The sequence below is a fragment of the Caretta caretta genome, chromosome 2 (genome assembly GCF_965140235.1).
Source record: "Caretta caretta isolate rCarCar2 chromosome 2, rCarCar1.hap1, whole genome shotgun sequence".
Classification (NCBI taxonomy): domain Eukaryota; kingdom Metazoa; phylum Chordata; order Testudines; family Cheloniidae; genus Caretta; species Caretta caretta.
The window spans coordinates 91,993,993-92,019,253 of NC_134207.1; the positions used below are offsets into that span (position 1 = coordinate 91,993,993).

A 25,261-nucleotide genomic window follows, 5' to 3' on the forward strand; every position below is an offset into this window, starting at 1 on the left:
CACATTGTTTATGCCTGCTCTGAGCTGTGTTTAAAGTGCCAGTAGCTGCTGGAACCTTGTCCATACTAGCATGGCCACTGACGGTGGCAACAGTGGGAAATTGTATGGAAAAGTCCTACTGTAGGCAGGGCTTAAAAAGGCCCATATGTCAGAAAACCTTAGATATCACTTCTGCTGGAGACACTCAACCTTGTTCCATATATAAGTGGATGGAAAGGCTATTTGTATTATGCAATGTTTTCCTCCTTCCTTGGCTGAGCTCTGTGCCAACACACCTCCCAACTGCATTAACCCCAGGGAGCTTCAGGAACCAGCTTTGACTACATTTCCACTAGACTCACTAAGACCTAGGTGTTCAAGCTACAGGGTTTTTTTTGTTTACTCTGGACGCAGTTTAATTATGGATATTTAGGATTTTGGAATCTCAAGAAATCAATCTCAGTACCAAGCATCTATTTTTCCAATACTTTTCCCTGAACTTCCCCAACGTTACCGACATCTTATTTCTAGGTTTCCTTTAAACGATAGCTAGACCTCTATACATAAAGTGAATAGTCAAAAAGATTTAATAAGATGCCATTAAAGCTGAAGTATTTTTCTTCAGGTCAATGACAAAATAAATTGTGTCCTGCAAAATGGAAACTAGAGAGATCCTCTCCTGGTCAGTCCATTGCAAGTTTCTATGAAGTGCAGATTTACTCGAAAGTAACTTGAAATAGCATTATTCAGTTCCTGTTTGTTGTGCTGCAGTAACATAACATTTGTTGTGAAAACTAGTTCTTCCAGTTACAGCTTTGGCCCTCATTTAGGGCCTGATGCTGCAAGGTTCGAGCACCCTCAACTTCCACAAAAGGCAGTGGACATTGAGCATGCCAAGTACCATAGAAGTGCAACTCAACCATCTTGTAATACACCTTGAAGGGGACAACAGAATCTTTGTAGTTTGTTCCGAAACAATATATACATTCACATATATTCTGTTGATGCACAAATCAGAATAAATACAATATTCCTATTGGTACAGCAAAGCCAATACAAGCTCCAGCTCCTTCTCCCGAACTTGTATTGGCTTTCCTGTACCAACAGGAATATAGTACAGTAAAAATTAGTCTTTGTTCAAAGAGATTTGATTTTGAACACACAGAGTATATCTATTGAGTAAGGTGCCATTTTTCTACTGCCACTTTTCAGAGCAGAACTATAATCCAAGACCCCAGTCCTGTAATTCTTTGTGCACGGGTAGCCTGTGTGTCCATAAAGAGCCCCACATAAATCACCTGTAAGCAACAAAATTGCAGGTTAAAGGACTTAGGGCTTCCTGTGAAGGAATATTTTTGAGGCAAACAAACAATCACAAAGTTTACATTGTGTAAATATTATCTGCCATATAGGACTACATTTTTGAAACCTGAAATAGGTTTTTCTTCTGTAGGAATATAGTGATTTTTTTAAATCAATATTTGTATAAGGCAAAGGCTTAACACTAGTTTTATTTATGTTTTTAAAGCAAGCATTTTTACCAGTAAATTATCCCCAATATTTTGTATTTACCCAATATCCAAGGAGAAACAAAGCAATTAATTTTCCTGTTAATTTCTTACTTTTTATAAGTATACACACACACACCCCAAATTGACTAGAAAACAATTCACTGCTTGAAAGACAAAATGATCACTCAAAACAAGACATTTGCACATTTCCATTTCACAACTACAAATTGTTTTAGCTACCCAGGAAAACATTCCAGGGTAACCATTGGATACTTGGAGAAAAAATACCTTTAAAAACTATAAAAACGTATGAACACATTTTGAGTTTTTTAATTATTTCTCTTATTAGTAGGCTGGTGTAACATTCCACATCAGCTGTTAGACCTAGTTGTTGCCTTCTGGTCTTTTCATTTCTATCAACCTCTTTCTAGAATCTGTTAACAGCTTATCTATTAAGGCCATGCACTGGCTATTGTTATTGCTTCTGTGCATGCCACCAAAATCTGGGTGAGTTACTATGCTTCCTCTTGGCCCAGCTCTTAATCTTTATTTGATTTTAACAGTGCATCAGGGCAACTCTAATACTCCAGTTTCTATTCTGGGGTTGTACAGATCAGGGATTGGCAACATTTGGCTTGGTGCGTCCGCAGGTTCAGCCCATCGCGGCTCCCACTGGCTGCAGTTTGCCGCTCCAGGCCAATGGGGGCTGCGGGAAACGGCGCAGGCCAAGGGATGTGCTGGCCGCCGCTTCCCGCAGCCCCCATTGGCCTGGAGCGGCGAACCTCAGCCAGTGGGAGCTGCGATCGGCCGAACCTGCGGACATGGCAGATAAACAAACTGGCCCTCCCCGCCAGAGGACTTACCCTGGTGGGCTGCATGCCAAAGGTTGCCAATCCCTGGTATAAAGTATGAGATTACTTTTGGGGATATTGGAGGATAAATGGATTTATGGTTCATCCAAAAATTCTCTTTACATTGGTAAGTGGTCCAGTATCCTTTTAATTCTGGCTCAGTCTTTAAACACTTCCTCTAGATAGACTGACTGTACAACCTGTTGAATCACCTCTGTTTGTCACAACAGTTTCATGCAAGGCAAAACTGGCTCAAATGCAGTCCTCATCACTTTGCAACCCCAAACTTCTCAAGACTGTGTAAGATACACACTTGTTCTCACCTAACCTGTCCACAGGTTATCCCAACAACTATGTATGGGAGGGCAGAGATCTAGTCGAGGAAAACATATTTTATAACCCAGTTTCTAATCTTCAGAGAATTTTAGTTTCCTCACCAGCTTCAACAGATGACTGCATAGAAATACTGCTAGACCTGTAAGCTTCCTGTCTGATTAAGAGGTACATCTCTACAATTCATAAAAAAAACAAAAGAACAAAACAAAACAAAAAAAAAACCTGCACAGTTAATCATGCAATCAGGCAACCAATATATTTACACACAAGGTTTAAACTCATCTCTTCAGTTCGTCCTCATGATTCTAAGGAATGGTAGGATGTAGAACAGCAAAATAAAGATAATGGATTTCAAGAAGGCAGACTTCAGCGAACTCAGGGAGTTGGTAGGTAAGATCCCATGGGAAGAAAGTCTAAGGGGAAAAACAACTGAAGACAGTGGGCACTTTTTCAGAGACATTATTTAAGGGCACAAGAGCAAACTATCCCACTGCGTAGCAAGGATAGAAAGTATGGCAAGAGATCACCCTGGCTTAACCAGGAGATCTTCAATGATCTAACAATCAAAAAAGAGGCCTACAGAAAGTGAAAACTACGTCAAATTACAAAGGATGAATATAAACAAATAACACAAGTATGCAGGGACAAAATCAGAAAGGCCAAGGCACAAAACGAGATCAAACCTAGCTAGAGACACAAAGGGTAACAAGAAAACATTCTACAAATACATTGGAAGCAAGAGGAAGACCAAGAACAGATAGGCCCATTACTCAATGAGGGGGGAAAAAAATAACAGAAAATGTGGAAATGGCAGAGGTGCTTAATGACTTTTGTTTCAGTTTTCACCACGAATGTTGGTGGTGATTGGATATCTAACATAGTGAATACCAGCAAAAATGAGGTAGGATCAGAAGATTCTAAAATAGGGAAAGAACACATTAAAAATGACAAACAAATCAGATGTCTTCAAGTCACCAGGGCCTGATGAAATGTGTTGTAGAATACTCAAGGAACTAACTGAGGTGATATCTGAGCCATTAGTGATTATCTTTGAAAAGTCATGGAAGACCGGAGAAATTCCAGGAGACTGGAAAAGGGAAAATATAATGCCAATCTATAAAAAGGGAAATAAGGACAAACCAGGGAATTACAGACGAGTCAGCTTAATTTCTGTACCCAGAAAGATAATGGAGCGAATAATTAAGGAATCAATTTGCAAATATCTAGAAGATAATAAGGCGATAAGTGACAGTCAGCATGGATTTGTCAAGAAAAAATCATGTCAAACCAACCGGATAGCTTTCTTTGACAGGATAACAAGCCTTGTGGATAGGGAGGAAGCAAGGAAGCAGCAGACATCGTATATCTTGACCTTAGTAAAGCTTTTGAGATGGTCTCGCATGACCTTCTAAACAAACAAACTACGGAAATGCAACCTAGATGGAGCTACTGTAAGGTGGGTACAAAATTGGTTGGAAAACCGTTCCCAGAAATTAGTTATCAGCAGTTCAGTCAAATTTTTGCTGATAGCTTTCTTTCAAACTTGTAAAGTTTGCGGACAATACCAAGCTGGGAGGTGTTGCAAGTGCTTTGGAGGATAGGATTAAAATTCAAAATGATCTGGACAAACTGGAGAAATGGTCTGAAGTAAATAGGATGAAATTCAGTAAGGACAAATGTGAAGTACTCCATTTAGGAAGGAGCAATCAGTTGTGCACATAAAAAAATGGGAAATGACTGCCTAGGAAGGAGCACTGCGGAAAGGGATCTTGGGGTCACAGTGGATCACAAGCTAAATATGAGTCAACAGTGTAACGCTGTTGCAAAAATGGTGAACATCATTCTGGGATATATTAGCAAGAGCGTTGGAAGCAAAACACAAGAAGTATTCTTCCGCTCTACTCTGCTGATTAGGCTTCAACTGGAGTATTGTGTCCAGTTCTGGGTGCCACATTTCAGGAAGGATGTGGACAAATTGGAGAAAATCCACAGAAAAGCGACAAAAATGATTAAAGATCTAGAAAACATGACCTATGAGGGAAGATTGAAAAAACTGGGTTTGTTTAGTCTGCAAAAGAGACGACTGAGGGGGGACAGGGTAACAATTTTCAAGTATGTAAAAGTTTGTTACAAGGAGGAAGGAGAAGAATTGTTCTTCTGATCCTCTGAGGAGAGAGCAAGAAGCAATGGCTTAAATTGCAGCAAGGGAGGTTTAGTTGGACGTTAGGAAAAACTTCCTTACTGTCAGGGTGGTTAAGCACTGGAATAAATCGCCTAGGGAGGTTGTGGAATCTCCATAATTGGAGATTTTTAAGAGCAGAGATTTTTAAACACCTAACACTTAGTCCGGCCATGAGACAGGGGACTGGACTTGATGACCTCTCGAGTCCTATGATTTTATAACATACACAACAGTACAGAAGGGTTTGAAGACGTTTCCTCCAGGGTTTACATATTTAAGTCACCATTTGAGGTGGAGAGAGTAATCATGTTACCTTTTTTCAGACTCTTCATTAAATATCATTTCAGTGAAAAGCCTTCCTAGCTTTACAAGAGGAAAGAAACTGCAGAGATAAGAGACCAAAAACTACAGAGAAAAATTCCACGAAGATAAGTGCATCAAAACAAAGACTCTCTCTTAAGTCCCAAGTTACTTGTAAATACTCATTCCTCAGATCCTTTCTTGAAAGAGTGCTACAGGACTCTTTTACAGTATACCAGTAAAATATATTTTTATGCAATTGATGGTTAATATGCCATGTCAATTTCTCCCCCAGAAGTATGGTAGAAATTCCATTTCTACTTCCTCTTTATGTGCACAAGCAGGTAACATCATACTCATGGACTGTTTTGAAGACATGTACTCTTCTTTATACTGCTTAAAGAATAGCAAATAAAAAGAGCTGCTTTTATGTCTCCATAAATCTAATGACCAGAGATCTAGCCTTATCTCCCTTCCAGCGGATACCGTGCTATGCCCTTATACTTAGGGCCCTACCAAACTCAGTCCATTTTGGCCAATTCAAAAATAGTAAATTTCATGTTTTCAGCTATTTAAATTTTAAAATTTCATGGTGTTGTAGTTGTAGGGGTTCCGACGCAAAAAGGAGTTGTGGGGTGTGTGTGTGTGTGGAAGGGCGGGGGGTTACAAGGTTATTGTAGAGAGTGTTGTGGTACTGCTACCCTTACTCCTGCGCTGCTGCCTTCATAGCCGAGTAGCAGGCAGAGCCACTGCCAGAGCAGGGCAGAATTAAGGATGGCCTGGTATGGTATTGCCACCCTTATTTCTGTGATGCTGCCTGCAGAGCTGGGCCCTCACTCAGCAACCATCACTCTTTGGCCACCCATCTCTGAAGGCAGCAGTGCAGAAATAAGGACAGCATGGTACAGTATTGTCACCCTTACTTCTGCGCTCCTGCTGGTGGGGCACTGCCTTCAGAACTGGGCGCCTGGCCAACAGCCGCCACTCTCTGGCCACCCAGCTCTAAAGGCGGCGCAGAAGGGTGGCAATACCTAAAATAACCTTGCAACTCCCCTGCAACGGCCTTTTGGGTCAGGACCCCCAATTTGAGAAATGATGGTCTCCCCTGTAAAATCAGTATAGTATAGGGTTTTGGAGGTTTAAGTCCCTTATTAACCTCTTTGTCATACTGACTTAAAATATATCACCATTTCAAATCCACACCCACAGAAGTATTACATTTATGTCCCAGTCGCCTTACCAAGCCAGCCTGTTTAATAAACCCAGGCTCCACACGCAATCTCAGTCCCACTCCCTGGCCCATGTCCCAGTCTTCCCTATACCTCTAGCTTCTTGCCCAAAAGTCCCAATTCATCCCCTCTCCCACATCCAGTCTCCTTGTCTCACTCTATTCCTATTCCGATCAACCACCATCTAGGGCAAGGCATTTCAAACTTTTTTTCTGGTGACCCAGTCGAAGAAAATTTTTGATGTCCGTGACCCAGCCGAACTGGGAATGAGGGCTTTGGGGTGTGGGCTGTAGCTGGGGATGAGGGTTTTGGGGTGCAGAAGGAGTTCTGGGTTTGGGGGGGCTTAGGGCTGGGGCAGGAGATTGGGGTGCAGGAGGGTGTCAGGGCTTTGGGCTGGGGGTGCAGGCTCTGGGGTGGAGCCAAGGATGAGGGGTTTAGGGTGCAGGAAGAGGCTAAAGGTTTGGGGGGGCCTCAGGGCTGGGGCAGGGGATTGGGGCACAGGCTTACAGTGGGTGACTCCCGGTCAGTGGCATAGCAGGGGTGCTAAGGCAGGCTTCCTGCTTGTCTTGGCATCATGGACTGTGCTGCGCCCTGGAAGCGGCCAGCAGAAGGTCCAGCTTCTAGGTGGAGGCACGCAAGCAGCTCCACCCAGCTCTACCGGCAGGCACCGCCCTGGCCAATGGGAGTGTGGAGCCGGAGCTCGGGGCAGAGGCAGCACACCGAGTGCCATGCCCCCCCCACCCCCCGCCTAGGAGCCAGCCCCGATGCGGGCTGCTTCTGGGGCACAGCGCAGTGTCAGAACAGGTAGGGACTAGCCTGCCTTAGCCGGGCAGCACCGCCGACGGGATTTTTAAACGGTCCCAGTTGGCAGTGCTGACTAGAGCTGCCACAACCCAGTGCCTTGCATTCCGCGGCCCAGTACCGGCTTGCGACCTGCACTTTGAATACCACTGATCTAGGGTGACCACCTGTCCTGAATTTGGTGGGACAACCCTGAAATGTACATTCTGAGTCCTGGTCTCAGGCTGAATGACTCCAGGACAGTATTTGTCCCAGATTCCCTGTGGCACCGCTCTGCGCCTGCCTGAGGCTCAGGGGCAGTGTCAGCCTCTTCCTGGTGTGGGGGCTGAGGTGGGCCTTATCCCCCTCCCTGCACCCCGGCCATCATGAGGTCCTGCCCCCCCTCTTTCCCCTGAGACCCGGCCCCAGCCAGGCAAGAAACCAAAGCAGGGAAGTAGTAAGAGCAGCCCACGGAGCCCAGGCCACTGTGGGGAGCCCTGATCCTCCAACTGCCCTGGGCTATGTGCCCTGGGCTGCTCTTGGACAGGTGGAGGGTTTGGGGCTCCCCACAGCAGCCCAGACTCCTTGGGCTGCTCTTACCACTGCCCAGCTCCGGCTTCTGGCCTGCCAGGCCTCAGGGGGAACAGGAACAAGGGCAAGCCACAGAAAGGGACAAGGCTCCTGCATGTGTCCCATTTTTGCATTTTGAAAAAGGTGGCTACCAGCATCCTCAGCACTTGTACCCTCTACACTTGAGTTAGGTACTGCCTAACTGCATCATTTTCCACACTCCCTGGGTGCAAGTAGGGGAAGCATAGGAGGGTCTTCCTGCTCTCAGTTCTGCTGCCCAGTGTCACAACTGTCTACAGCAGCCAGGAAGAACGGCTGCATGAGTATTTTCAGTGCAGATGGAATCTTATGGATTTAGCTGTCAAACACACACATCTCTACTTTGAACGTGCCAACAAATTTATCCAAGACTTGTAACTTGGCCAAATTTGGGTGGCTTTTCACAAGACCAACAAAGGGCATGTCTGTGACACAAATGCCACCCCACAACATTTCAAGCCTTTTCTTCAAAGTATGGAGCTGCTAGAGCTTCTCAGTAAAAACATTTATGAACAACATTTCCTCCTAATTTAATTCTTGGAAACAGCTGAACTGTTTTTGCTAACGGTTTCAAAACAATTCAACCTGAGGCAGACAACACCCAGTGTGGAAAATTTCAGCTCAGACAGTTAAGTTTTGGCTAAGTTATAAGCAACTGGAAACAGGATCTTATAATGGAATGCATCAGTCAACTTTAATAGAGATGGTAGTACCAGTGCTATCTATAATTAAGGCTAAGATTTAATCATGGGTATTTTTAGTAGAAGTCATGGACAAGTCACAGGCAAAAAACAAAAAATCATGTCCCGTCACCTGTCCATGACTTATACCAGAAATACCCGACTGAATCTTCAGGGTGGGGTGAGTGTTGGAGGGGGAGGGAAGCCTGGGGCACCAGCTGTGGAGGGGAAAACCCCAGGGGGCCTGCTGCCTCTCTGGGCTTGCAGGGGGTGGGAGGACAGAAGGGAAGCCCCCGGTGGCCAGCAGCTACTCTGGCTGCTGGCGGGGGAAGGGAAGCCCTAGATGGCCAGTGACTGCTCTGGCTGCCGCCAAGGTGGTGAGCCCCAGGGTCAGCTGCTGCTCTGGCTGCCCCGGGATCGCTGCCAAGAGCCCCTGAGCTGTGGCTGCTCCCACCGCCCCCAGGACTGCTGCTCAGGTGGTCCCTGGGGCCAGCCAGAGCAGTGGCCGGTGCAGCTGGCTGTGGGGTCATGCGAGTGGCTGGCTACAGAGCCGCTCCAGCAGCGGCCAGTGTGGCTGTCCCCAAGGCCGCCCAAAGGCCAGCTGCTCAGGCAGCCCTGGGGTCAGCTACAGCAGCTGCTGCAGAGTCCATGACCTCCCTGACAAACATGGACCCTTAGCTATAATCAAGGAAAATGGGGGAAGGGAATGGAGGACACCCAAGTGAAGTCCTTGTAAAAAGGAAGAATCCGATCTGCAGATTCTGAAAAGATTTGCAAATTTGCATGTGTTAAGCAAAATTGAGGAAATTGTGTAACATCTGCAACACATGGTGCATTATTTTATTTAACTGTTAGCTGGGATCTTTTCAAACACTCTTCCCCTTCTCCAAAAGTCATAGACTATATGAAACTGACCACAAAGGCAACTATGAACATTTGCATGAAACAGAAAAAACGAATTAAGGTGTAAAATGCTATGCCTTATACTACTTTGCAGATAAATGCATTTCTGATAATCACTCTTCAACCCAAAAGACAAGTATATCCAGAAGTTTTCATTTTTCCACTAACCACTATAAAATATCCCTTTTTAGAATTCTTCACTCATATATATTTTGGTGATGCACTGCAGAGATATGCTGTTGTACCATAAGTAATGTACTGTTGAATAGTTTGAAAGAATTTTACAAATTCAGTAATCCTAGTTTTCCCAGATCTTATGGAAACGTCAGCGTGTGTTGGCTCTTCAGATAAAGTTGTATTCTTGGTCTTCTTTTACTCCAGATCTAAAGCTCATACATTTCTCAAATTTATTTGGTATGTTATTAATTAGTGGCATAACATTTAGAATAAGCTGCAAAAGATGCAAGTGAGCATCACGCATTTAGGACCAAATTCTTGATAATTTTATAGCACACTTATCACAGGTAGAATCAAATACAATCAGTGGTTAGTAGCCACTATGTAAAAGCTTGATGGTTAGAGGGGAAAGTAATAATTTCAACAGTTGGAAATAATTCTTTTGTGAATTATTATTAAGTATTGTTTTGTAGAAAGTATACAGGATTTCTGTTAAAATGTTATTTTATACGCTGGAGGCTTGTAAGAAGACCAGGGCATTTACATAGCACAGTCACCTTACTACCTTATTCCACTCTTGTGAAATAAGCCTACTTCACATACAAGGATCTATTTAGAGCACATAGGGGGCTGCTTCAGAGGACTAAAAAACCCGAAGTCTTAAATGATGAGCAGCAGTGAAGTGAGAAGCAAACTGGGGGAATAGGAGAGCTTATGCAATTGATAACTTCTGCACTCCCCGCTATCTGAATCTCAGGACAATATCAGCCAACCCAAGTCCAAATGCTTCGTGGGAGTTACTCCAGCTCTAATGCTTGAAGTAACTCTTGGGAGTGGAAAGAGAGGGAGACCAGGATGGTCTACTCCAGGCCCCTGAAGACAGAAGCCCCAAAACAACTATGGTATTTGAGGAGACTGCTGCCTCAAGTTGCCAAAAGCCGTGGAGGGCTTCATTTCCTCAACCCCAGCTCTTCAGGCACCATTCCTCCCTTCTTCACCTCTGCCACTAATATTAAAAAAAACCAGAAGGGATCAGCTGATGGGGAAAACGAAAGTCAAGAGAGCACAGCTGTGTAAAGTTCTACCTCATCTTACTTTTACTCAGTGAGCCCGGCAACATGACGACCAGCTGTAGAATATTGATGTGAAGAAGCTCATGGAGGAGGTTTCAAATTCATATTCTTTCTAAGTATCTTGTGTCAAAGCTTCTTTAATGGCCATCATAGATTTAATTAACAATAACCAAAAATGCGAATGGTTTGCAGAACAAACAAGACATTGAAGAAACAGACCATGTTGCCAGCTTCTCTCCCCCAATGCCACTGACCAGATTACCTCCAAAATAGGTTCCAATTATAATCTTAAAAAGCCTGCTACTCCGTCATTGCCAATTAAAATTAAACATGGTGTTGGGGTACTTTGATTTCCAATTTAGAGAAATTAAAAAGATTCAAGATTTCAGCACTTTGAATAGTGGCCTATTAATTTACACACACATACTTATTCAGATACATGTATGACTGTGTCTTTGGCACATGTTAACAGCAAAATAAATATTATCATCTTTTATGCAAAAGTTAGTCTAAACATGAAATGGTAGTTTGCTATACATATTTCAAACAATACGTATTATAGATTTAATTCTATGAATATGAGGTACACATGTATGGAGAAAAATGCTTACACTGATGTTTTCTAATTGTAGTAGATGTACTGTATAATAGGATTTTATGTCCTCTGATACTAGCTTCACACAAAATCCCGTTTCCTTGAACATCATGACTTCTTCTTCTTCTGTTGGCCAGTACTGTGCGCATTTTACCTAAATTAAAAAAAGTAAGTAAATATTTGCCCACTGAGACAAGTGACAAAAATAAAATGTACAGGATCACAGATTCTACATGGGGCGGGGGAATATGGATGCATTATGACGACAGCTTTTCCCTTCACCCTGAATATGGAGATAAATGGTCACTGTCATTAAGCTAAAATATGTTAACTGAAACTCTCTTTTCAAGGATATACAGCATCCATTTACTAGCCACATGTATAGCTGAATTTAACACAGTTTTATACCCATTAAGATACACAGAAAGAAAAAAGGTATTTTATTTGTGAAAGTTATTAATGTCTAATTTGTGGACATGTTTCTAAAGAGTTGAAGCACTACTGAATTAGAGAATTTAGGGCTCAATTCTCCACTATTGAGCACTTCCCACAGTGATTTACATCAGTGCAAACAAAATATAAATTTGTATTTAGCAGCATTTTACACTCACTTTGTCCAGATGTAAAATGATTACACCAGGTTCATAGGCTTTGCTATTTTAGGGCAAGCCACTGGTCTTACTACTACTACATGCCTCAAAGGAAAGGAGAGACAGTCACAACTCGACAACATTTTGCATGGGGGAGACGGATGGAGAAGGTTCTTCTCTGACCCCTATAGCGAGTCTATGCTCTGAAGGATGAGAACTGTTCATTCATAAATAATGCTTAGACTATACAGGCTGAGATAAAGTTATCCACTCCTTTTGAAAGACAAACAAAAACAAAAAAACAAACAAGCAAGCCATCCACAACACTGTCTTGATCCTTGGTAGCAGTGAATGCCACAGGATTACTTTACATAAAACAGTGTTTTCCTTTATAAATTGTGGCTGTATTGTCACAGTTTGGGATTCTTTGTAAAACTCAGGGGCTTGCATAGCTGGTTCTAAGTGAATATTACACACACATTTACGTGCTTTTAACTATGTCCCTCATAATTTGGAATTTGAGTTAGGTCCTGTTAAAATCCTAGTTTTTACATTCTTATCACTTGCAAGTAGTGTTAAATGCTCCAGCCATATTCACTACCCTTCTCTTGCCCTTTTCCCAATTCTGATACATCTTGACATGCACCCAAATACCGTACTTGCTTTAAATATCTCTACAACCAACAGACACCTTTACTGAGCTCTTCCAATGACACATTTCACCCTTCAGAGGATTCTGCAAGTTCAGTGCCCACCAACCACAAAAAGATTATTTTTGACAATATGCATTACTTTACATTTATAGAAGTTACATGTCACTTGCCATTGTGCTGCATCATCCCCAAGACTTTTAAATTCATGCATGATTTATCAGAATCCTTTAGTGCTTACCAAGATCAAACTCAGTCAGATAGGTGAGAAGTAAATGGGACTTTTGCATTTCCTTTGCTTGCATAACTGGATCCCAAAGCTCCAGGCCTAGTACATAGGGCCATAAAACTTTTCTAGCCACAAATTTTTGAATGATCACAACTTGATTGCATTTATAGATAAGAACTACTGCTAATATCTAGATATGTAATGAGTCACACATGCTGGCAAAAAAGTGCTCTCTCAAGTGATTCATATACTCTGAATTCTCACCGACTTGTAAGGAAGTGAAAACAGATTAGATTTATTTCTGCTGGTAGCACGAAGCCAGGCTTTCATTATCAACAGCGGTCTATTAACAAAACTTTGCTACTATTAGAAGATTTTGAAAAATAGAAAAAAGTCTCAGTGAGTTAAACTTAAGCTAAGTTTCCTACCTTCTACATCTCATGTTGGAACCAACCTAAGGAATTTCATCTTTCTAGACCTGTACTTACTGGAGACTGTTCTTACTGAAATGAATTTCACCTCTTAGCTCCACTACCTCATTTAATAAAGGTATCCTAGCCCTGTACAACTGGAAGAGAGTCTGTAAATACTCTCACTTATCCCTTCAAAGTGCTTCACTAATTCTACAAGCAGGACCAGAAACAACTTTAAGTATAGTATCTCAGTTGTCACAATAATCAAATGTGATAAAACAACCAACAAGATTAGTGTTCCTATATTGTTATTTAAGCCTCCAGCAACAACAAAGAATGCATTAGCTCTTCACAACAGGACATTCCTAATGATTAAGAAACAACTTTGATTTCCCAATTAAGTGTGGTTTGACAGCATTAAAAGTATGTTGTTTATGTAAAAGTTGTATTAAATAGCCATTACTTACTGACTCTTTTTCAACAATTCTGTTTAGCATGACAACTGCTCTGGTCTTTTGTTGCCATACCATTAGCCAAAAATGGCAACAAGTATTAGGAAGTGGACCCTGAGCGAGTAAGGAGAGAAAGAGGTAAAACGTTCACGTAGTGCTCAAAACAAGAATCATAATTCAATTATATCTGAAAAATTGTCTTCAAAGAAAACAGTGTAAGACAGGAAACATAAGTCAATTACACAGCTTATGCACAAATGCAGAATATCAATATTAAGTGAGTTTTTTGGAATGCAACAGCGAGGCATTCCCATTAGCTAGCCTACAACAAAATATTCTGACATATTCATAATTAAAGTGATAAATTTATGAACAGCTTCAGAAAGTTAATTTACATAAATAGAGATACACTATATTCCTCATCAACGACAGTGGTTAAAAAAATATTTTATGGATAGGATGTCAGTATCAGAGAGAATTATGCTTTCAGGCATTACTAGTGCAGAATCTGATGGATCCCGCAGTTCTTTTGCTAGCTTTTTAAATGGTGAAGACTTGTTTCTCAAATGTAACACCTTTTTATTGCAGCATTCCATCACTTGACATAATCAGGAACGAGATTACTTAAACAGCTGTGAACATTCAAGTATTTCAACATCATTAAGTTTTATAACTAGCACAGCAGTTCTCGACCGGTGGGTCAGGACCTCAAAGTGGGTTGTGACCATGTTTTAATGGGGTCCCCAGGGTGGTCATTAAACCTGTTGGGGCCCAGGGCTGAGGCTAAAGTCCAAGCCCCACTGTCCAGGGCTGAAACCCTCAAGCTTCAGCACCCCTCAGGCTTCGGTCTCTCTTCCTGGGGTCTTGTAGTAATTTTTGTTGTCAGAAGGGAGTCACAGTGCAATGAAGTTGGAGAAATCCTGAACTAGCAAGATATAGTGTAAATGGTGAAGTATTGAATTCTACAAGTAAATTTAGTCAAGTTCAAGCACAGAATGAATATGCATAGAAGTCTATTCTTCCGCATGCATACAGCACTGTCAACTAAGCTAATTGTTTTGTATTAAAGATTTTTTTTTTGACAGACATTTTCCTGTAAAAAAATTATATATATTTAGAAGATCACAGCTTTGGGGCATTTCCAACATTTCCCTGCCCTCTGTGAAACAGTGATTTTTCACACAGCCCTATTTATAACTGTCATGGATTTTGTATATAAAAGTAGTCTTTTTTCCAATTATATGCACACAATGTGAATGACATCTCTGAATCTATGCATCCAGTAGATCAGTAGTTTAAAAGCCCACTTCATATACAAAATCCAGGATTCCATATTTGGCAAAACACCATCCAAAATGTCAGCTGGACGCTAGTAAAAAACAAAACAAAAAACACATTATGAAGAAGTGTTTTTAAGCCAATCTTACTTAAAAGGAGAAGCTGTTTTCAGGCCTATTATTTACATACTAAGCAAAAGGTAAAAGTGGTTCAAATTATAAGGACTTGAAAAATCCACTCAGTCATGACAAGAAAGCTTCCCCCCCTCCCCCCCAATATGTGAGAGAGACTAAGCCATTTCTGCAGAATTCAAATCATACATTTAGAAAAAGATTAAGTTTTCTAGACATTTTTTATTGCTGCAAGAAGCCTTCCACTGTGAACTGAATGTACACTGATGCTCCATTGTTTTCCTGAGTCTGACACAAGAGGTCCAAAAGCTCTACTATTGATACTGTTTGGCAACACCATGTGCAAGAAATTTACAAGACTTAAGTCAGTTTCATAGCTACTGTTCAGAAACCTGTCACACCCTTAAACTGTGAAGTATCCCATGGATTTCCCATCAGTTTCATGATGCTCTCACTTAGAAAAACTGAGAAGTAGCAGAAACAGATTCTGAAATTGTACACAGATGAGGACGTCAAAAATGGAGGATGGAAGGGAAGATAAAGCAGTAGAGACTTCCCACAGTCAGACTTCCCACAGTCAGACAGTCAGGAAAATAAAAATTCTCCCTTCCCTCAACAAGGAATTATTGCTTCAAAACGGATCTATGGCTATCAGCCAGAACTTGACATGAAAAAAGAAACCCTCCAACCACTGCACTCCAGTATCCTCCCCCTTTCTTGAAGTTGGGGTGCTAAGAGAATCCAGATTTGTTACCAAGATGTTTCTTCTGGACCTCCCTGGTTAGACTTCCCTAACCTCCTGTTTAACAGGTTTCGTCTTCCAGCTACTAAGTATCGGGAAATTTTTTCAAGCTATATAATGTATTTCTTGATGTTAAAATGGATTTATATTTACAAAGGACACAAGGCAAAAGCGTGAATATGTTAAATTAGAGGAAAGTTGTCTATTATTTGGGAACCAATAGTAAGTCTCAAGCTTTCCACCACTACTACTTGAGTAGATCCGAGTTTGCTCATTAATTCAGTGACACTGCTGCATCTATACATTTAAGTTACACAATATTTTACCTTACGTGGAAATATGGAAAGTCTGTACATGACCTGCATGAAGACAACTATAGCACACTGAGGATCAAAATAATAAAGGAGAAGAGGTTAACAAAGAAACCAGAAACTCTCCTCTGGATTTTTTTGTCAATTTTTACTAACATTTACACTGATACCATTCATGTATGTGTTTTTGTTCAAAAGGAAGAGAGGACAACAGATAAAGTAACCATTTGGATATGGTCATAATTGTTGAAAAGAAAATTGTTTTAGAAAAGTTTGAAAACTTTAATACATAGATTGCTATGAAATAATGCTTACCCTGCAAATATCTTATAAAAATTAGAAGAACATCCTTGTAATCAGATCAGACATATTGGCTATGTGTTTCATTTACTGACTGAGTAGAGCAGCAAAGATGGCTTCATTATCATCCCCAGAATGTAAGGCTGTGCTATGCCATAATGTCCATGTTCTCAATCTCCTATAACAATTTAATACCTGGTTACTACTTACCTGTGTTAAAATATAGTTTCTTTGGGCTTCTTCTATGACTACTAAACTGGCATTGATATAGTCATTCTCTGTGTTCTGCAGTTTTACACGACTTTGGTCATCTAACAATAGAAAGTTAAAATTAAGACATATGACAAACATATATGGAAGCAAAACTCATGAGATTAATTAATTAAACATATTTCCAGAATTTATCAGGTCATGGGCGATATTAAGGCATAACTGGCATTCATTTGGTCTAAGTGGAAAATTCACTCCTAGCTTAGTTATAAATGACTAACATAGCCATTCTTAACTGTTGCAAATAAAAATTTTATATATAAAATATATTTTATACACATTTAAAAAATCCCATTATCCAAATATCTTTGGAAACATCCACATTCTCTGTATAATCAGAATTTTGGATAATCATTTAGAAGTTCTGATAGAAAGAGAAGAAATCAGAAGCCAGACGTGAATTTTGGATAATCTGGGTTTAGATGTATGTGTATTTAAAATGGAACTCCCCATTTAAGCCCCAGCACTGCAGCCAGAGCTGCAGCCCCTATGCCCATGCAAAGTTCTGCTCATTTTAAGTGACTTCAAAGGAACAGAGGCTCACAGAATTTTAATTAGCATTTTCTGACTCCTAACAGATTACCACAAATGTAATGCAAATATAAGATGTAGCACATTATCAATGAGGAAACTGAAACAGAGATCAAGTGACTTGACCACAGTCACCCAGCAGGCCAGTGACAGAGGCAGGAATTTACTATTTATGGGCCCAATCCTCTCAGTATGCACCCAAAACTCCAGGTTTACTTCAGTGATAATTGAGACTGCAAATCTTGTCAGGTATATAAATACCAATCATGCAACAAAGGAAATGCAACACAACTGACGAAAAGTTAAAACTGGAACCTGAAGCATATATCCTTAACAAAGCATTCATAGATTTTTACACTTAATTGTTTAATAACCTAGTGGCAGATGATATCCTTATGCTAATTTGCTCCCTAAGCCTTCAGCAAGTAAGTGAGCAATTCAGGAGAAAATCACTAGCCTACAACCATACTGTCACACATAGTTCCCACATTGTTTTCAAGAAGATATGTTGAATATTGATAATTTAAAATATAATATGTTAAAAAAAAAAGAGGCGGCTTGTTAATGCAGTAACAAGGCTGAAATTTTAACCAAGGATCAGAATATTCACAGTCAAGGTTCCCACAACAATCTTAACTCTCCCCTCTTGCATACTTGTTTTATAAGAAAGTCTCATTACAATCACATATCACTGAAAGAATAGGTTCTCATTGCACAATAATATTAATGAATTGTAGTTTTTCTTAAGCACAGATGGAACACTTTGTATTCATACATCTACGGTGCACAGTCATGTAATGAGGCTCCCCTAATCTGTATTCCTGAAAGAACAAAAATCCTTTCAAAAACACAGTTAAAGTTACCAAATGCCAAAGTAATTATCACAAACCCAAGCACTTAAAAGGAAATGAATAGATAAGGCTAAGTTTTATACTGTCCACATATTAAATTTTTTTTAAAAAAAATATACAGAAATGCATCTCTCACCACGACAAAGATCTTAACTCTGATCCATGGATTGCTGAGAATTTTATTTATTTTGCATTATATTTGTTAACTTGATTTCATGATTCACAAGTGTAAATAACTACACTAGCTGCAAAGCACTGGAGAATTAAACCTCTGATGTCCAACTGGGCTACCCACTCACTAGAAAAAACTCCCATTCAAACCAATGAGGGAAAGATTGAGTCCAAAACCATGTACAACAAATCCTTAATAATTTGCCTACGTATAATCTATTTCTCTAAAACAGCTAGTGCATACATTTTCAAAGAGATTTAATCACATAGAAAATGAGCTAGGGGTAAGCAAAGAATAAAACAGAAGTAAAATATTTCAAACCACAGTGATTTTGAGAGAACTTTAACAAGAACGATTTGATCCCCCCCCCCCAACATTTTTTAGAAACATCCTCCTTTGTCTTCAGAGTTAATGTGGCAATTTTCAAGCCAAACCCCATTTTTCAAGCCAAAGTATAAAGCTATACAAAGGAAGCTGACTGAAATCATAACTCTGGAAAGACTACTGCCTTTCCAAAATATACAAGAAGAGAGTCAAGATTGATGCAGAACCCTAATTTTGTAACTTTGATGTCCTCCAGATGGATTTTTTTTTAAATGAGAAAAAAGGAGGGACCTGACCCCATGGTACACATTTTATGAAGGGCCCCCAAGCATTGGGCTTCTCACCCCTTTCCCTCTATGCAATAGCCTACATCCATTGACCCTTGAGAGCACATTGCAGGCTCTTGGGGAGAGAAATGCACTGATGGTTGAGACCATTTTGGTTTGTTCTCTTCCTTGGCTTTGGCAAAGTTACTGGTTTAACTATGTTTGCATTAATATTTCTAGTATGTGGCAAAAGGACCTGGAGCTGTAGGTAGACTTTTAAAAAAAATTATATACCTCCATATGGAGGCTAAGACACATGTACATTACAGATTTAAAGAGATACTATGTATGTTTTACACAAAATATGTATCCTTACATTATATTGTCTGGAAATAAAATTGTTAACAGATTTTCCTTTCCTGTATTGCTTTATTTTATCCGAAATATTTCTACTGGACAGAAACCAAGATCTTTGTAAATATTACATGTCATTTGCCAACAGGAAAAACTTAAGATCTTGTTATAGTAAATCACTCATACAGATGCTAGTGTTCTCGGAAAGATGATGTCAGCAAGTACTGTTAACAGTTTAATCACTCTTCAACTGCTGTATCATTTCCAAATAGGAGATAAAAGACCCCAAAGAGGTTTCACACAGTAACGTGTGCACACAAGGTATTCAGCCTTACTTTTTAAAACACTACAAGACAGACAATAAATAAAATTAAAATTCCTCTCTGTAGAACATGGTGAAGAGAATCTTGGGGTTGGGGTAGTGGGAAACAATACCAAAATTTAAGTGCTATCCTATAAATACTAGCCTGTAATCCACCGGACAGGAATACATACAGTACAAGGATGCATTGATCCTATTCTTTCCACCAAAAAGAAGGTTCCTGGAAGACACTAGGACCTAGAAACCTCATGTGTGTCCTGGCTTGCTCTACTGAAATCAATTGAACAAGCCAATTTGAGAGTTAACGGTAATAATGTTTCCCGTTTGTAAACAATTTCCAGTTATTATTCATTCAATACTTGAACTGATTATATAAATAACAGAACTTTTACAGATTAAATTTAGTTTAAACAACCCCACTTACCTACAAATTTATTGTTAGCCATGCCAACAGAAACAGCTATGATGTAGGATTTCTAATATTTCTAAAACACACAAATTTTCCACGATAGAATGTGCCATCAGAACAAAAAGTGGAAATCTTGAAAAACGCTTCTTATGCTGGTTCCCCTACTAAGAAGGCTTCTATACCCAGAAGAACAACGCCTGAAATTAGCAACCTCTTCAGTTACTCACTTTAGGTGAAATCCTGGCATACCGAAGTCTATGACTAAATACCATTGTTTTTGATGGGGTCAGAATTTAATGTTTCACCTCTTTGTCCACTCTCGTATACATCAAATTGTTTGCATGTATTGAACAGCCAAGTGGAGGACTTACCTGACCTGCTGCTGTTCTTACAACCAATTAATGGGAAAGAGGTTTTTTTGAAAAAAAGAAAAAAAAGTTATGTTTCCAGAAATGAAAGCACAATAAGGCTTTTCAATAACCTTTGATAAAAGTTTAGCAAGCACGATTCCTGTTTCCTAAACATGGCACTATTAATAGCCAGGAGGATGAAATACTATTTACTGGATTAAAGAAAAAAAGTTCAAAAGAAAATGTGGGTGAAAAAGCCCTGAACCATCCAAATGGCCCAATCTGAGGCACCCTTGCAGACAACAAACCCTCCTCCCTCACACAATGAAATCCAAACCTGATCATTCCCAGCTCCTGATCATTCCCAACTCCAATATATTGTAAAATACAGTGCTAACAAGTTTCAGAGACTGGATAAAATAAAGGGAAGGCCGAGTAGTTTTCCCCCTTTGCACCATATTACCTCTTGCTGTAACAATCAATACTGACATGTTGCATAAATCAGGGTTTAGCCCATAATTTCAGTATAACTACTGCACAGAGTTCTGATTATATCATGCTATACTTGTACAGCATGATTTTCCAAATATTCCAAACATCCACAGATCCTCCAATTGATTTCACTGTAATTTGTGAAAGTCACTTCTGAAAAATCAGGCCACTAATTTTGAATCAGAATTTGTATCAGCTGTTATGTTTTGTTTTAGTTATCTTCTGATGCATCTTTTAGCTTATTCCTAAAGTGCTTATCATGGTAAACTATAAATATCAATCATAAAAATCAGAATTTGTATAAATTGTTAAACTCTACATCCACAGGATCCATCAATTTCTAACACTGACTGCACAGCTGAAATGCAATATGCCTATTCTTAGCATGACATCTTCCTGCTCTAACAATTAAGAATTGTGAAGGTGCTAACAGTAAATCTGAGATATAAAACTAAAATCACACTATAGAAGAACAATCCGAAGACTGACAGGACAGATAAGAATGTCCTTCAAATTCTTGTAAGAATTACAGCCACAAAAGTTGTTTTCCTTTTAACAATGTGTTTTCTGAGAAATGGTTTCATCTGTCAGGAAATGACTAGCTCTCAAACTGAACCCAGTGACATTTCAGATTAGCTTCCTCTTTCACTACCACCATACAGTCAAACTGCCCCTTTCTCTACTCTAGAGTAATTGTACTACCCATCAAATGTCAGAGTAAATTTTTTCTATTAGCATCAGCAAAAACGAGTGTTATTTTTATAGCCTTTCCAAAGATAAGTTATTTATCCACCACAATTAGATGCACGCTAATAATAAATAAGCTAAAATATTTATGAAATTGTAGACAGTACAAAAATGAATACTTAAATATCTATTACAGGTTATATTTGAAGATTCACATGGATTTATGTTTTTGTTTTAACAGTTAACATGGACTATGTTACATATGTTTCCGTACAGAAGTTTAATTATCCTTGCTCTGTGAAAGGAGCAAATAATAAACTCAAGTGACATGAACCATGTTACAAAGCACATTGAAGGACTGCCACTAACTTCAGTGAGCTTCGATCAGGCCTGTAATACCTAAGGCAGTCAAGAACTTTTCTAAAAAAAGCTGTTGCTACTTTTTTAGCCTGTATATTGGAAGCATCTCAGCTGTAAATTTATGGGCAGACTTTAATTGGTTTCACTGTTCCTGTTTTCTGGGCATTACGGATTAGATGTGGCAATTTTATCGGACATTGTGAGACTGTTCTACCAGATTATTATCGTGGATATCTAATCTGTAGTCCTTTTAGATATTAGTAGTCTCTGTTCCCACTGCCCCACCACTCCACAGCATAGCTTTGCCATTTGATAGTTCAGATGGAGCTCAGAAGCTCTCGTCCCATAAGTGAGTCACATTTTTTAAGGATCACCATCTTGGAGGAATAAATGATAAAATTTTTCAACTCTGAATGATTCGTGCCTCCCTAATAAAATAGTTAGATAGCTCTCTAGAAGCTATCAGCAAGCACAGGCAGCTATTACCACCAATGTTACATTTAAACAAAGTTATAAGTATATTAAAGTTGCAAAGTCTAGGACTCAAAAGTTAGGATGTACCAGGATTAAGGATGCCAAGCAACCTTAATTCAGCATTCTTGTATGTAGGGGTTATGATCAGGTTGTGTACCCCGAGACTAAATTCCACAGCAGCAAACCCTAAATGCTATGGAATTTCGGGTTTACTGTCATGGAAATGTTCACTTATCCCAAACTCATGAAATACCGTTTATTGCCCCCACACATACGTGACTACCATCCCTTATTTGGGGATGTACTGAAGTTTATTAAAACTTGTAAATACCATTTCAAACATTAATTGAAGTTTAAAATAACTGTATGGTATACATAAGGGCAGTAGAAGTGTACATTTGAGAGAAAAATAGAGGGTAGGCTAAGGGAAGTGACGTTTCCCTAAGATATCCCTTAAAATAAACCATTGTCCCTTATTTTCCATACAACCAAGGTGCTCAGCTTTGCACGCGTGCACGCACACACCCCTTACTGCTGATATTTGAAAATACTCATGGATGTAAAATTCAACAATGATTATTTTCAAAGGCAATTTATTTCATTATGCTCTCCTGGTGGCCGGCTCCAACTGCTGCAGTTCCTACAGTGTTGTACAGGTGGCCCACCTCAGAACCTCCTTTCCTTCCTGCGTGCCAAAGAAGGGAGGAGCTTGTGGCTGGCTGCAGCAGCTCATCTCCTGGGCCTTAGTTGCTGTGCTGTTCTCCAGCTTGCTAGCCTACGTTTATCTCTCTTCCTACTCCCAGCTGGAAGCTCAACCCTGATCCCCTGCTGTTGCCTGGTTCCATGGAACAGTGCCATGTAATCCAGCTAATACCCTCATGGGAAAACTGCATCCTAAGAGGCAGCTGGAAGCAGGTCCTGCCAAGACAGGAAGAAAGAAAACAAGTCATAAGATGACTTGCTGCAGCAAAATAAATTCTGTGGTAGAAGTGCTGAATTCTATAGCATCTCAGAAGAAATTCCAGTCATGAAATCAGAGTCCAAGGGGCCTCAACAGATGAATACAGAAGAAGATCACATCCCTCAAATATACTGTCTCAGGCTCTCTAAATACCACTGTATTGGTCTGAACTCAGTATTTTTGCTGTTCTCTTTGCACCAGAGCTACAAATACTTAAAAATTAAAGCTCAAATTCTGAAGCAAAATTCTGCAATGAGGAGTGAATTCCCTGAGAACAGGGGAACACATGGGGCCTTTGGCAGACTCTTGCCCAGCACTATACATGGTTTTATGGCAAAGTCAGGAATACAACTCAGCTGTCATGAGCTCAAGCCTACTGGCTTAACTACAAGAGAATATCTTCTCTTCTTACAATCCTCTCATTCACCATCAATCCAGTGTGCAAAATGAGGCATTGCTCGGTAGAACAAATATTTTGTGATAATGTAATTGAACACTATCATAATGCATACACACAAGAGGCCCAACTTAAGGGCATGATGCCTGAAGTCAATGGAAACAAGAATTTTTGCTGTAAGCTGGGGACTTATCAGTTGGAAGCGACAGAGGAGGAGAAAGACCTGGGTGAATTGGTTGATCACAGGACGACTATGAGCCGTCAACGTGATGCAGCCGTGAAAAAGGCTAATGCATCAGGCAAGGTATTTCCAGTTGAGACAGGGAAGGGTTAGTACTAGGACTATCAAGCACTTACAAAAATTAATTGTGATTAATCACACTGTTAAACAACAATAGAATACCATTTATATAAATATTTTTGGATGTTTTCCACATTTTCAAATATACTGATTTCAATTACAAAGAATACAAAAACAATGAGGAGTCCGATGGCACCTTAAAGACTGGGCATAAGCTTTCATGTGTAAAAAACCCACTTCTTCAGATGTGAAGAAGTGGGTTTTTTACCCACAAAAGCTTATGCCCAAATAAATTTTAGTCTCTAAGGTATCACCGGACTCCTTGTTTTTGTGGATACAGACTAACACTGCTACCCCTCTGATACTTGACAAAATACAAAGTGTACAGTGCTCACCTTACATTATAAATATTTGTACTGTAAAAACAGTATTTCAGTTCACTTATACAAGTACTGTAATGCAATCTTTATCATGAAAGTTGAACTTACAACTGTACAATTATGTACAAAAAATAACTGCACTCAAACATAAAACTTTAGAGCCTACAAGTCCACTCAGTCCTGCTTCTTGTTTAGCCAATTGCTCAGACAAACTAGTTTGTTTACATTTGCAGGAGATAATGCTGCCCACTTCTTGTTTACAATGTCACCTGAAAATGAGAACAGGCATTCTTATGGCACCGTTATAGCTAGCACTCCAAGATATTTACGTGCCAAATGAGCGAAAGATTCAGCTGTCCCTTCATGCTTCAATCACCATTCCAGAGGACATGCGTCCATACTGAAGATGGGTTCTGCTCAATAATGATCCAAAGCAATGCAGACCAATACATGTTCATTTTCATCATCCGAGTCAGATGCCACCAGCAGAAGGTTGATTTTCTTTTTTGGTGGTTCGGGTTTTATAATTTCTGCACTGGAGTGTTGCTCTTTTAAGACTTCTGAAAACATGCTCCACACCTTGTCCCCCTCAGATTTTGGAAGGCACTTCAGATTCTTAAACCTTGGGTCGAGTGCTGTAGCTATCTGTAGAAATCTTACATTGGTATCCTCTATGCATTTTGTCAAACCTGCCATGAAAGTGTTCTTAAAATGAACATGTGCTGGGTCATCATCAGAGACTGCTATAACATGAAATATATGGCAGAACGCAGGTGTAAAACAGAACAGGAGACATACAATTCTCCCCCAAGGAGTTGAGTCACAAATTTAATTAACACATTTTTTTTTTTTTTTAAATGAGTGTCATCAGCATGTCTTCTGGAATGGAGGTCAAAGCATGAAGGGGCACACAAATGTTTAGCATTTCTGGCACGTAAATACCTTGCAATGCCAGGTACAAAAGTGCCATGCGAACATCTGTTCTCACTTTCAGGTGACTTTGTAAATAAGAAGTGGACAGTATTATCTCCTGTAAATGGAAACGAACTTGTTTCTCTT

General features: G+C 39.9%; 1 protein-coding gene across 2 annotated transcripts in view; it reads right to left on the bottom strand.

Moving 5' to 3' along the window:
• Positions 1-25,261, bottom strand: part of PTPN2 (protein tyrosine phosphatase non-receptor type 2) — a 55,703-nt gene that overhangs the window by 17,800 nt on the left and 12,642 nt on the right. For both annotated transcript variants that reach the window (XM_048840200.2, XM_048840202.2), the window contains exons 3-5: positions 16,512-16,612; positions 13,555-13,653; positions 11,222-11,359 (exon numbers count right to left, since the gene is read on the bottom strand). In XM_048840200.2, the coding sequence (XP_048696157.2) occupies positions 11,222-11,359; positions 13,555-13,653; positions 16,512-16,612 (338 nt within the window). The remainder of the gene's footprint in view (positions 1-11,221; positions 11,360-13,554; positions 13,654-16,511; positions 16,613-25,261) is intronic.